This window comes from Dreissena polymorpha, chromosome 7, assembly GCF_020536995.1.
Source record: "Dreissena polymorpha isolate Duluth1 chromosome 7, UMN_Dpol_1.0, whole genome shotgun sequence".
Taxonomy (NCBI): Eukaryota; Metazoa; Mollusca; class Bivalvia; order Myida; family Dreissenidae; genus Dreissena; species Dreissena polymorpha.
In genome coordinates this window covers 110066280-110078467 of record NC_068361.1, presented here as the reverse complement: position 1 = coordinate 110078467, position 12188 = coordinate 110066280, and the positions used below count along the sequence as shown (strand labels likewise).

Here is a 12188-nt window from a genome sequence, read left to right as displayed (position 1 = left end):
TAGCCTATTGTGTGCTTGCAGATTGTAACAGGTTTTATGAATATATCAAACAATAACTAGATATCTTGATATTCCCTCATCAATTACTGGGAAACTTCTATGTTCCAATTAAGTGTCAGATTACACAGAATTATTGTTTTTTGTTCTTGAACAAAAAGGAACCTGCCTGCTTAGTGGTCATATTTCTTTCGGGTGCATTTATATATACTAGTTTTATGCAGCCAGAATTGAAATTACTGGACAGATTTTAATAATATTTTCACAGCTGAAAAAATGCTATCAGCTAGCGGCAAGCTTGAAAGAATTTCGGCTGCAACCCAACTTGCCAGACTTGTAGCCCATAGTCTTTTTTTCACAAAACAGTGCCATTCTTGCCATAATTTTGTAGACTTTGTCTCCTCTTTAATTGCTTGGCATGCTTTTCTTAAACTTTCACAGTTTAACCCATTTATGCCTAATGGACCCTCCCATCCTTCTTAATTGGACCAATTTATTTCCAAAATTAGGGATGTCTAGTATATTTATTTCTATATTTAGAATATTTCTTACAGAAATTCTTTTAAGCAAACAGCGCAGACCCTGATGAGACGCCTGATGCGGCGTCTCATCTGGGTCTACGCTGTTTGGCAAGGCCTTTTCTCTAGACGCTAGGCATAAATGGGTTAAGAACGTTGATTAATGCATAGGTGATTGAAATGAAACATGTTCTGGCTTTGACTCGAAGGACTTTTTTGTGATTTTTTATTAGAAAATATTGTAGGGGTTACCTCTTATACTTGTATTTGTACTTATACAAGTATTTCAAGTGCCATGTATTATGTTAATCATTCTGAATAATATTTGAATGTGCAAACAAGGTTTTCGAGATATCTGCATGTACATTCTGCCTACTTTGGGAAGTATATGAGGTAAATAATGCATCTAGTATCTTGCATAGTATACATAATGTTTGTGTTATTGCCTCAGAATGGAGTTGTGTTGCTTGTGGTTAGAATGTATACATGTGTGTTAAATATTATTAACTAGAAATAACCTTCTGCCCATTGTCTCTTTTCAGATTCATTCATTGGAATGATTACAGAAAAAGCAGGTGAACCATTGGAATGTGAGTACGGAATCACCTTTTGTGGGCAAAACAAGGAATGTGTTCTGCCCGCAGGCTCCAAATCACGCCATGGTGTCTGTACGTGCAAGAATGGCTTCACCAAAGACATGTCTGGGAAATGTGTGGAAGTAGCAAACAAGGGCCATAACTCTGAGTCACCCTTGGAATGCGAGTATGGGGTCACCGTTTGTGGGCTGAGTAAGGTATGTGTTTTGCCTGTGGGAAGCAAAGCCCGCAACGGTGTCTGCATGTGCGAGAAAGGCTTCGAGGAAGATTCGTCGGGGAAGTGTGTGGACAAGGGGGATAACTCTAAGATGCCCGTGACAACCGACACAGGTGGAAGTGGCCTAATTAAGAATTTAACTGAGAAAACAGCGACATCAGATGGATCATCAGGAGATAGAGAATTCATTAGTACAACTACTGTTAAAGTGAGCACTGGTCAAGGAACCACAACAATGATGCCTATTCCAGAGATCAAGAAAAATACAACACCAGCAGGTAGTTCTTCGTGTAACTCAGCGCATAAATTATGGGATTCTGTATTCATGGGAAATTTTCCTAGCACATTCCCTTGATGTAAAATATTTTTTCCCTAATAATCCCTTATTTGCCTTAAAACTATCTTTAAGTTGTATTTGAAAAAAAAAGACCAAAATTTGAACTTAAATGATGGAATTTGTTAAGCAATTTCTGCAAGTTTTAAACAACCAAGATAATGCATCATAAGGATGACATAATAATTAAAACATGGGTAATAAAACCAGTCATCAGCTTTTATGCCGACCTTCTTTATTATACTTTTATATCATTTGTAATAACAACAGACTCAAATTTTCGAGGACGGGATGGTTTTTATTTGTCTGCATGGTTTCCACATTGATGATCGCTCATTCCTGTCGTTTTGCAATTAATTGGCTGTACTGAAAATAACAGTGTGAGACAGACAACTTTTGCAGTCTAATTGCATGATAAACCCAATGTCCAGACATCCCATTCACTTTTCAGTCAGTTGGGACTTTATTATTTCTCATAAGAACACCTGTGTTCTGTAAGTAGTGTTCAAAATAATTCAAAAGATTTTTTGTGTCACTTTTTGTTTTCAAAAGGAATTTACTTCAATATTTTCTCTGTTTTTAGTTAGGCTATTGTAAACCAGTTATACATAAAATCTGCAGGATATATTTGGAAATAATGAATTTCTATAATCATTTTAACCAGTCTATAGAGATTTTCCTCCCCATGGTATAACTTGACAACAAACACTAATGGCTAATTTGGTCTGTTTGTCCATTTTTTTGTCCATAGATTTGATAAGTACCGGGTATATTGCATTAAATATTCAACCATATGGTATTGCCATAATTGACCATATATTTAACACAAAAATATTATTATCCCCACGCTTTTTGAAAAAAAGGTGGGGATATTGTGGTTATCTCCGCCGTCCGTCCGTCCGTCCGTCCGTCCGTCTGTCTGTCTGTCTGTCTGTCTGTCCGTCCGTCCTGGCCACTATCTCCTCCTACACTAAAAGCACTAGAACCTTGAAACTTACACACATGGTAGCTATGAGCATATGTGCGACCCTGCACTATTTGGAATTTTGATCTTACCCCTGGGTCAAAAGTTATAGCGGTTGGGGTGGGGCCGCGTCAGAAATTATCACTCATTTTTTTAGGTTATTTTACATTTACTTCTTTATTTCTACACCGATTCACTTCAAATTGATACTGGACCTCTCTTATGACAATACGGTCAATCTCAACCATGCATGGCCCCATTCCCAACCCTGGGGCGCCCCGCCCACATAGGCCACACCCACCAAAAATTTCCATTTACTATAATTTTTTCATTTCTACACGGATTCACTTCAAATTGATACTGAACTTTTGTTATGACATTAGGGTCAATCTCAACTATGCATGGCCCCAATCCTAACCCTGGGGCGCCCGCCCACATAGGCCACACCCACCAAAAAATTCCATTTACTATAATTTTTTCATTTCTACACGGATTCACTTCAAATTGATACTGAACTTCTCTTATGACATTAGGGTCAATCTCAACTATGCATGGCCCCATAACCAACCCTGGGGCCCCGCCCACATAGACCACACCCACCCAAAATTGCCTTTACTATAATTTCTTCATTTCTACACCGATTCACTTCAAATTGATATTGAACTTCTCTTATGACAATACAGTCAATCTCAACTATGCATGGCCCCATTACCAACCCTGGGGCGCCCCGCCCACATAGACCACACCCACCCAAAATTGCCTTTTACTATAATTTCTTCATTTCTACACCGATTCACTTCAAATTGATACTGAACCTCTCTTATGACAATACGGTCAATCTCAACTATGCATGGCCCCATTACCAACCCTGGGGCCCCGCCCACATAGACCACACCCGCCCAAAATTGCCTTTTACTATAATTTCTTCATTTCTACACCGATTCACTTCAAATTGATACTGAACTTCTCTTATGACAATACGGTCAATCTCAACTATGCATGGCACAATTACCAACCCTGGGGCGCCCTGCCCACATATGTCACACCCACCCAAAATTGCCTTTTACTATAACTTCTTCATTTCTACACCAATTCACTTCTAATTGATGATGAACTTCTCTTATGACAATACGGTCAATCTCAGCTATGCATGGCCCCATTACCAACCCTGGGGCACATCTAGGTCAAACATTCGGCGTGGGGATACGCGTCGGCCTCTGCCGCGCCATTTCTAGTTACCCTTGTTTTATTCTATTCTTTCCGGTGGTTTATAGAGAAATATCAGTGAATTAAAACTGATAATTTTATTGTTTCAAACAGTAAAAATTATGAAAATTATCGATAATTTTCACTGTTTACTGTGAAATGACGTCATTTTTTTTACGAAATGACGTCATTATCCGAGCGAAATTCTTTAGTTAAACTCTTTAACAATGTATATAAACTGTGAAAAAAAGCATAAAAGAAAAAGAAAATTTGTTGGATTAGGTGGAATATCGATTTTAATTCACTCGTGATCATAGAAAATATATATTTTCACTCGTGGCTGCGCCACTAATGAAAATTTCATTTTCTATGATCACTTGTGAATTAAAATCGATAATCCACCGAAGTCAACAAATATCCTCTTTTTAAAATAAAAAATGTGGAAATAAAGAGAACTGAAAACAAATTGCAACTTTTTTAAATGACTGTATATGTCATTAAATCAAAATATAATTACATAACGTCATCTAACTGCTTGATTTAAAGTCTTTCCGGTCAGTTTTGTTCAACCTTGCGTGTGTGACCTTTCAGTGACCTTGCTGACCGTTTCAATAGGACCAAACAAGGTCATCCAGTTGCCAGACAACCAAGTCACTTTAAAAGCCTTCACCCTACCAGAGGAGGATAAAGGTTATACTCAACTTACATCTGCAGGGATTTGGGGAATTTTTAAAACTAGGTGTTAAATGACCCTGGTTTGAAAATATGAAGTGTACACAAAATAAATAAGCAACATAATGAAGACACAACAAAAGGTTTTTTAACAAATGTGTGAATAAGAATGGAATTGTATTTATCTGCATTTTAATAGTGTATGAATATTCAGGAAAAGTATGCTTTATCTATATGAAAAAATTCAAAACCAAACCAACAAAATTGACAGAAAAACTCTGGAAAGCTTGGATATAAGACTTGTGAGGGAACCATTTTACCTGTTGTACAGTTTTGACCTTTAACATTGAAAATTATATATATGTATATGTATACGCTTGCAAGTAACGTTTGAGAGGTGGTATATTGGAATGATTCTGTTGGTCTGTCCGCATCAAAGTTTGTGGAGTGAACTACTTTACTTTAGCGATCAAATTAAAACTTTCAAATACAAATATGTAATCACAGTGCAGTGTACGGGCATATGTTCAAGATGTGGCAAAATCAATATTTCAAAGGTAAATGCCCTTGAACTTAGCCTTGGCAAACTTGCTACATAAAATGTAAAAAATGTGTTTATAGCCCTAATTTGATAGGGCATGTATACTGTTACAACCCTGTATCTTTTGTGTGTTACCTTGTAGACAATCCCTACCACTATGACTGGACCCTTGAGGCTCATCCTGGGGGAGAGAATACAGGCAATATGGCGGGAAAAAACACTAACACCCTGGTCCTTACGCAGGTGAGGTTTTAGCATTACTGTTGTATCATGGTTGTGGAATTCAAGACTTTCTATTCAAGTCTTGTTTGTTTATTTGCCATGCCAGACTTGTAATATTTGAGTTGATTTTACTGTTTCACCAACATTTTTTTCTAACAAATGGTCAGTATTATGTCATAATTTTTCAGAGAGACCTTGATTTTAACTATAGTTTCATTTCTACATAACCAGCATTATTTGTGGATTGCAGTTTACTTGGACAAGTTACTAATGTTATTTTGGTATTTTCACATTCCTGGATATGTAATGTATCTTAAACCTTGTACACCTCTTACAAAAAAATCTAACATAATGACACGTGAATAAGAAAAAGTACAAATTGCCCCATTGGTGCAAAAAGGTACCATGTGACACCTAATGTCACAAATCTCCTTTGTGCGCTAAGGAGCCAAAATGCTGGTTTACACATATTCACAGTACAAGCAGCACTCTTTAACTCTTTCAGTGCTGGAACCGAATTTTGAAGGCCTTTGCAAACAGTTTGGATCCAGATGAGACGCCACAAAACGTGGCGTCTCATCAGGAGCCAAACTGTTTTCTATTCTGATAGTATTCATTGGAAAAAAAATCGAAGAAAATGCTAATTTTAGAAATTCAGCAGACGACATTTTAGCAGACGACACATTTCCCAGTATGCAAAGGGTTTACAAGTTCTAATTTCTTTTATTTCACAGCTTATTGCTGGTGTTTACACCTTTCGTGTTCAAGTGACGGGCACTGACAAGTTTGGAGATGCGAGAGTGAATGTGAGCGTATTGCCTCGTAAGTAGGGGCATGGCATAGATGATAGTGAAAATACTGGGCATGGCATAGATGACAGTGAAAATACTGGGCATGGCATAGATGATAGTGAAAATACTGGGCATGGCATAGATGATAGTGAGAATACTGGGCATGGCATAGATGATAGTGAGAATACTGGGCATGGCATAGATGATAGTGAAAATACTGAATGTAGGGACAGAAAATAGATTGTAGAGATTGTAAACGTTTTCTGGTTAATCTCAGAAAATATATGTGATGCCATATTTGTAGTATTTGAATTTAGAGAATATCCCAATAAGTGTAAAATAAAGATAGATTTATTTGGAAAAGTTCAGAAAATGGGTTATATCCTTTTTTAAGCGTTGAAAGTATTTTAAATATCTTTTCAGCTTAAATACAGATAAGTTATCTGGTAAACCCTCAAAAACCTGTTGAGTCATTTTGAATGAGGACAACATATTATTCTTATTAAACGAATAGATGTCTGTCTTCTAAGCTTCTACAAGTTAATGGAAAATTTTGCTATGGAAAGAGACCATGGACCAGTCTTTTTAGAGATGTAATGGTTAGATTAAGCTATGAATGAATTGTTATTAAAAAAATAAGGAAACGAAGCAATCATCAATGATGGTACATGGGCGCTTCCTTGAAAATAATATTTATAGTATGTATGCATTCAGCAATTTATTGATTTTTTATAACAATTTCTGTTTTGCCTCATTTTGCTGTTCAGGAGGATTTTCTCAAATTCATGAAAATAAAATGTACCATTTTGACATTTTATGTTGGGTTATATGATATATTAAAGGTCTTGCGTATTTTCATTTCAGCTACAAGGAAGAATGTGCCCCCTGTTGCAGTTGTGAAGCCATCAGATTTGGTGGTAAAACTGCCTAACTCTGCCATATTGGATGGTTCTGGTATGTTCTGAAATCACTTTTACTATCAATTTTAAAGTATTTGCAATCATAAAATTAACAAAATGAATTCATAAATTTTAGGAAAAACTATTTCCCTATCCAAAAGGACCTGTCCCATTCCCAAAATTGTGAAAAAAACCCTGATTAAACGTTGATTTTATTTCCAGTTTTGTTATTTCATTTTCTTATATGAAATGAGAATGAAATCCATATTTCCTTAGGAGCAGGATTTCAATAGCTTATCCTGATTGTATAAATGCATATAGGACATTAAAACGAAATTATGTGGTTCAATATTATATCTTATTTTCCTTATTCACAGTCTATCAGGGAAAACATAAGCAAAGGCCTTAGATTATCTGGCTTTATCAACATATTTTTTTTTTTTAATTAATATTGTCTAAGTTAAAACTATTGTAACTTTGTGTGAGCAGAATGCTTTCTAATAGTATTTGATTAAATGTACCGTAATTACTTAAAGTGTTTGGACACTTAAAAATAATTTTAAAAAATCATGTCCGAAAATTAAGATATGGAAAATATTCAAAAATTACCCGTGTCCAAAAATTTAGAGACAAAATTTAAATGTCCGAAAAGTATAATTATATAGAATAAAAGCTATAAATCAATGCACAATTTGTTTCTACTTTGAAATAAATACATCTTCACAGCTTTGCTAACTCTTGCCTGAAGTTATACAGAACAAACAAGTAAAACATTAAACATACTGCCTCCTTAATAGGAAGATATCATTTAAAATGCAGTTGGGTGAAGCGATTGTTTTCAACCGGTATACATGGTTATTTACCCAATTACGCAAATGTTATGGTCCATTGCCCTCAGGCAGGTTTTATGACCTCAATCCGTTTTTAAAAATCCATGGCGGAAGTGTCTAAAGATAAGCGAATACACTGCCAAAATCTGGTAAAGTAGCGCTGTAAAATATACCATCCGTAAATTTTGAGTCATTAATGATAGACCAATATGGGCATGTCCGAAAATTAAGTCACAAAATATAATTATTTTGGCCAAAAGAGGGTCTGAAAACTGAGTAATTACAGTAATAACTTTTGTAAAACTTAATTTCTTATTTGCCTTTAAATCTTTTTGATTCATTTACCAGCCAGTGTCTTAGAGCTGGAGAACAAAACTCACTTGTTTCATTTGATGATTGCAGCCATGTTATAAGGTGATCATATTATCCTTGTTCAGGAAAAAGTGGGCTAAATGCATGCTAGTATAATTTCATTCCAGATAAGCCTGTGCAGTCAGCAAAAGCTAACTAGGGACCACACTTTTGGCCTTCACTGGATTTATGTTAAGAGCATTCCTTCAAAGGAAATTTTCCATAAATGGGGAAAGTGTGGTCCCTAATTAGCCTGCATGGACTGCACAGGCTCATCTGGGATGACACTTAATGCACGTGCATTAAGCTCATATTTTGTTTCTCACAGATAGTACGGATGATGACAAGATAGTCAAGTACCAATGGGAGATGGTACAAGGCCCTCTGCAGGATAAAACCATCGCCGGGGAGGCGGCCATACTCACACTGACCGACCTTGTGCCTGGCAATTACACATTCAAGTGAGTGTTTTACACATTCAAGTGAGTGTATTACACATTCAAGTGAGTGTATTACACATCCAAGTGAGTGTTTTACACATTCAAGTGAGTGTATTACACAATCAAGTGAGTGTATTACACCATCAAGTGAGTGTATTACACATTCAAGTGAGTGTATTACACATTCAAGTGAGTGTATTACACATTCAAGTGAGTGTATTACACATTCAAGTGAGTGTATTACACATTCAAGTGAGTGTATTACACATTCAAGTGAGTGTATTACACATTCAAGTGAGTTTATTACACATTCAAGTGAGTGTATTACACATTCAAGTGAGTGCCACAAATTCACTTGTGGCATCTTCAAGTGGGTTTACCTCAGACTTGCTTGTTTAGTCGGTTTATCACAAATGTTATTATAACGATTTCAAGTAAGTGTATTGTGAATAAACTTGTTACCTGTTCAAGTGAGTGTATTGTGAATCAACTTGTTACATGTTCAAGTGAGTGTATCGTGAATCAACTTGTTACATGTTCAAGTGAGTGTATCAGTCTTGGCATTATTTTTTTTTAGGCACTAGCCCAGCCGGGCTACCAGCTTGGAAATTTCACTAGCCCGAATCAATTTCAACTAGCCCGAAATAAAAGTTATAATTCTTTACACTTGTAACTATGTTTGTATTGAACAAACATAGAACAATAAAGATTAAACAAGTAAACACTTGATTCTGTTTTATTCACAGTTAATGTCTGACAAAAAAATAAACACAAGGTCTCCAGACATCTCCATTCCATCATGATCAATGTCTTAGTCACCGACATCCAGGTCTGACATGTCAGGTATGCTCTTAAAGGCTGCCTGAAAACAAAAACAATGTTATAACATGATATGAATTTTCCACTCAAATATCTGAAAAAAGTAAATGCAATGTCAAACTAGCAATAATACCTGTGCTGCTGTGCGTAAGAAGTAGAATAAGAAGGTAAAATTTCTGCCCTAACTTCTGAATCTTCTTAACCCTTTGCATGCTGGGAAATTTGTCGTCTGCTAAAATGTCGTCTGCAGAATTTCTAAAATTAGCATTTTCTTCAATTTTTTTCAAAGAATACTATCAGAATAGCAAACAGTTTGGATCCTGATGAGACGCCACGTTCTGTGGCGTCTCATCTGGATCCAAACTGTTTGCAAAGGCCTTTAAAATTCAGCTCCAGCGCTTTAAGGGTTAATCTAAAACGACATTTGTAGCAGTAGTTCCATTGCCTAAGCCATATCTGTTTTGTCGCCGATTGTACCAGCATCTAAAATGCTGTATGATAACACATTGGAATTTAAATTTTAATGTCAGAATTCGTTCCTTGACAGATTAATTTTATCTGTTAAAAACTATACTTGTAAGTTAGAGCATGATATTTAATTGCATGTTGCTTTTGTACATTACGTATGAAATGCACTTACCAGCCAGTCAGCAATGCTAGCTCTGAATCAAAGTCCCCAATACAAAACTAAGCCATGACCGATTATTTTTCCGTAACGGTTGGAATTTTCTTTTCATTGACTGTTCATAATTTATGTTGCAACTTTCATTGTCATTTTCCAGTTGATGTTTGTACGTTGCGCCCTCAAAATATCGCAGAAAAGACATTAAAACAAATATATCGCTGCGAGTTCTCCACCCAGTAATAATACTAGTTATAGCGTCTCGCGAGGTTGACTTACAACACTGTTTAATAAGCGTCTAATCAATGATTGCCTAAGAGAAATAACAAATGCAGTTTTGAATAAGCGTCTATATGAATCTATTTCGGACATGTTACTAAGTTCGGAAACGAAAAATTGCACTCGACCGATCGGGCTACCGGCTTAAAATTGTCACTCGACTGACGCAAAAATCACTCGACTCGGTCGACAGTCGAGTGGGTTACGTCCAAGACTGGTGTATTGTGAATTAACTTGTTACATGTTCAAGTGAGTGTATTGTGAATCAACTTGTTACATGTTTAAGTGATTGTATTGTGAGTTAGCTTGTTACATGTTCAAGTGAGTGTATTGTGAATCAACTTGTTACATGTTTAAGTGAGTGTAATGTGAATCAACTTGTTACATGTTCAAGTGAATGTATTGTGAATTAAATTGTTACACGTTCAAGTGAGTGTATTGTGAATCAACTTGTTACATGTTCAAGTGAGTGTATTGCAAATTAACTGCATATTTGCTTGTTATGCTTTCAAGTCAGTGTAGCACAAACTCATGTGTTACACCTTCTTTGTCAGTATGGCACACTCACTTGTACGTTTAAATCAGTGTATTGCACATTCACTTGTTGCACATTCAAACCAGTGTATTGCACATTCATTTGTTGTACATTTATATCAGTGTATTTCACATTTACTTGTTGTACATTAAAATCAGTGTATTGAACATTTACTTGTTACACTTTCAAGTATGTCTATTGCAAAATTGCTTGTTAAATGGTAAAGTGAGTGTTTGGTAAATTCACTTGTTTCAGGGTTAAGCAAGTGTATGTCAAAGTCACTAAGTATTCGGTCAACTGAATGTATTGCACATTTACTTGTTACACGTTTATGTGAGTGTAGTGCAAATTCTCAAGTGGCACATTCAAGTAAAAGCATGGCATAATCACACATTACTCATTCAAGTGAGTGTATCTTAAATTTACTTCATTTACACATTCAAATCAGTGAATAGTCAATTTACTTGTGTATGTGTTTGGCCTATTCACTTACTACCAGTATATGGTCAACTTCATCTATCCCAAAATCACTTCTTACAAATTTTGGTGAGTGTATTGCAAATTCCTGTGCAAGTAAGCACACATCATACTCACACATCCAACTGTTATGTGAGTGTATCATAAATTTACTTGTTATACATTCAAATGAGTGTACTGTTAATCAACTTGTTACACATTCAAGTAAGTGTACTGCAAATCAACGTGTTACACATTCAAGTAAGTGTACTGCAAATCACATTGTTACACATTCAAATTAGTGTACTGCAAATCAACTTGTTACACATTCAAATAAGTGTACTGCAAATCAACTTGTTACACATTCAAATTAGTTTACTGTTAATCAACTTGTTACACATTCAAATTAGTGTACTGCAAATCAACTTGTTACACATTCAAGTAAGTGTACCTCAAATTTACTTGTGACACGTTCAAGTTTTTAAATATGAAGGTTAGGGTGTATTTGAAATTGAGATAAATCCTTTATTGAAATATTTTTGTTGGAACATTGTCAGCTAATGTCATTAATATATTTGTGACTGTTAACAGATTGACAGTGACAGACTCTGATGGTGCTACAAACTCTAAAACAGCGAATGTCGGTGTTATAAAAGGTACATAAACTCAATGTCGTTATAGAAACTTTAAAGCCAATAACTTATCATCTTAAGCAGACATTCACAATATAATCTGGATATTTGAGGTATTTTGAATTAAAACTGTTAACACAATCCTTTTGATTATAAATGAAATAATTTCTGATTTATTTGTGTTAATGGGCTAACCAGTACAAAGGAGGAATATTATTTGACAATCCCTTTAATTATTTCATTCAAGATTTTTGTCTTTTACAAGCA

The 12188-nt window shown here is 35.5% G+C and overlaps 1 protein-coding gene across 2 annotated transcripts in view; it reads left to right on the top strand.

The window, feature by feature from the left end:
- The window catches only part of LOC127838470 (dyslexia-associated protein KIAA0319-like protein), an 87971-nt gene that overhangs the window by 36733 nt on the left and 39050 nt on the right, over positions 1 to 12188 (top strand). For both annotated transcript variants that reach the window (XM_052366253.1, XM_052366254.1), the window contains exons 6-12: positions 1058 to 1606; positions 4424 to 4522; positions 5188 to 5288; positions 6002 to 6089; positions 6923 to 7012; positions 8467 to 8599; positions 11881 to 11945. In XM_052366253.1, the coding sequence (XP_052222213.1) occupies positions 1058 to 1606; positions 4424 to 4522; positions 5188 to 5288; positions 6002 to 6089; positions 6923 to 7012; positions 8467 to 8599; positions 11881 to 11945 (1125 nt within the window). The remainder of the gene's footprint in view (positions 1 to 1057; positions 1607 to 4423; positions 4523 to 5187; positions 5289 to 6001; positions 6090 to 6922; positions 7013 to 8466; positions 8600 to 11880; positions 11946 to 12188) is intronic.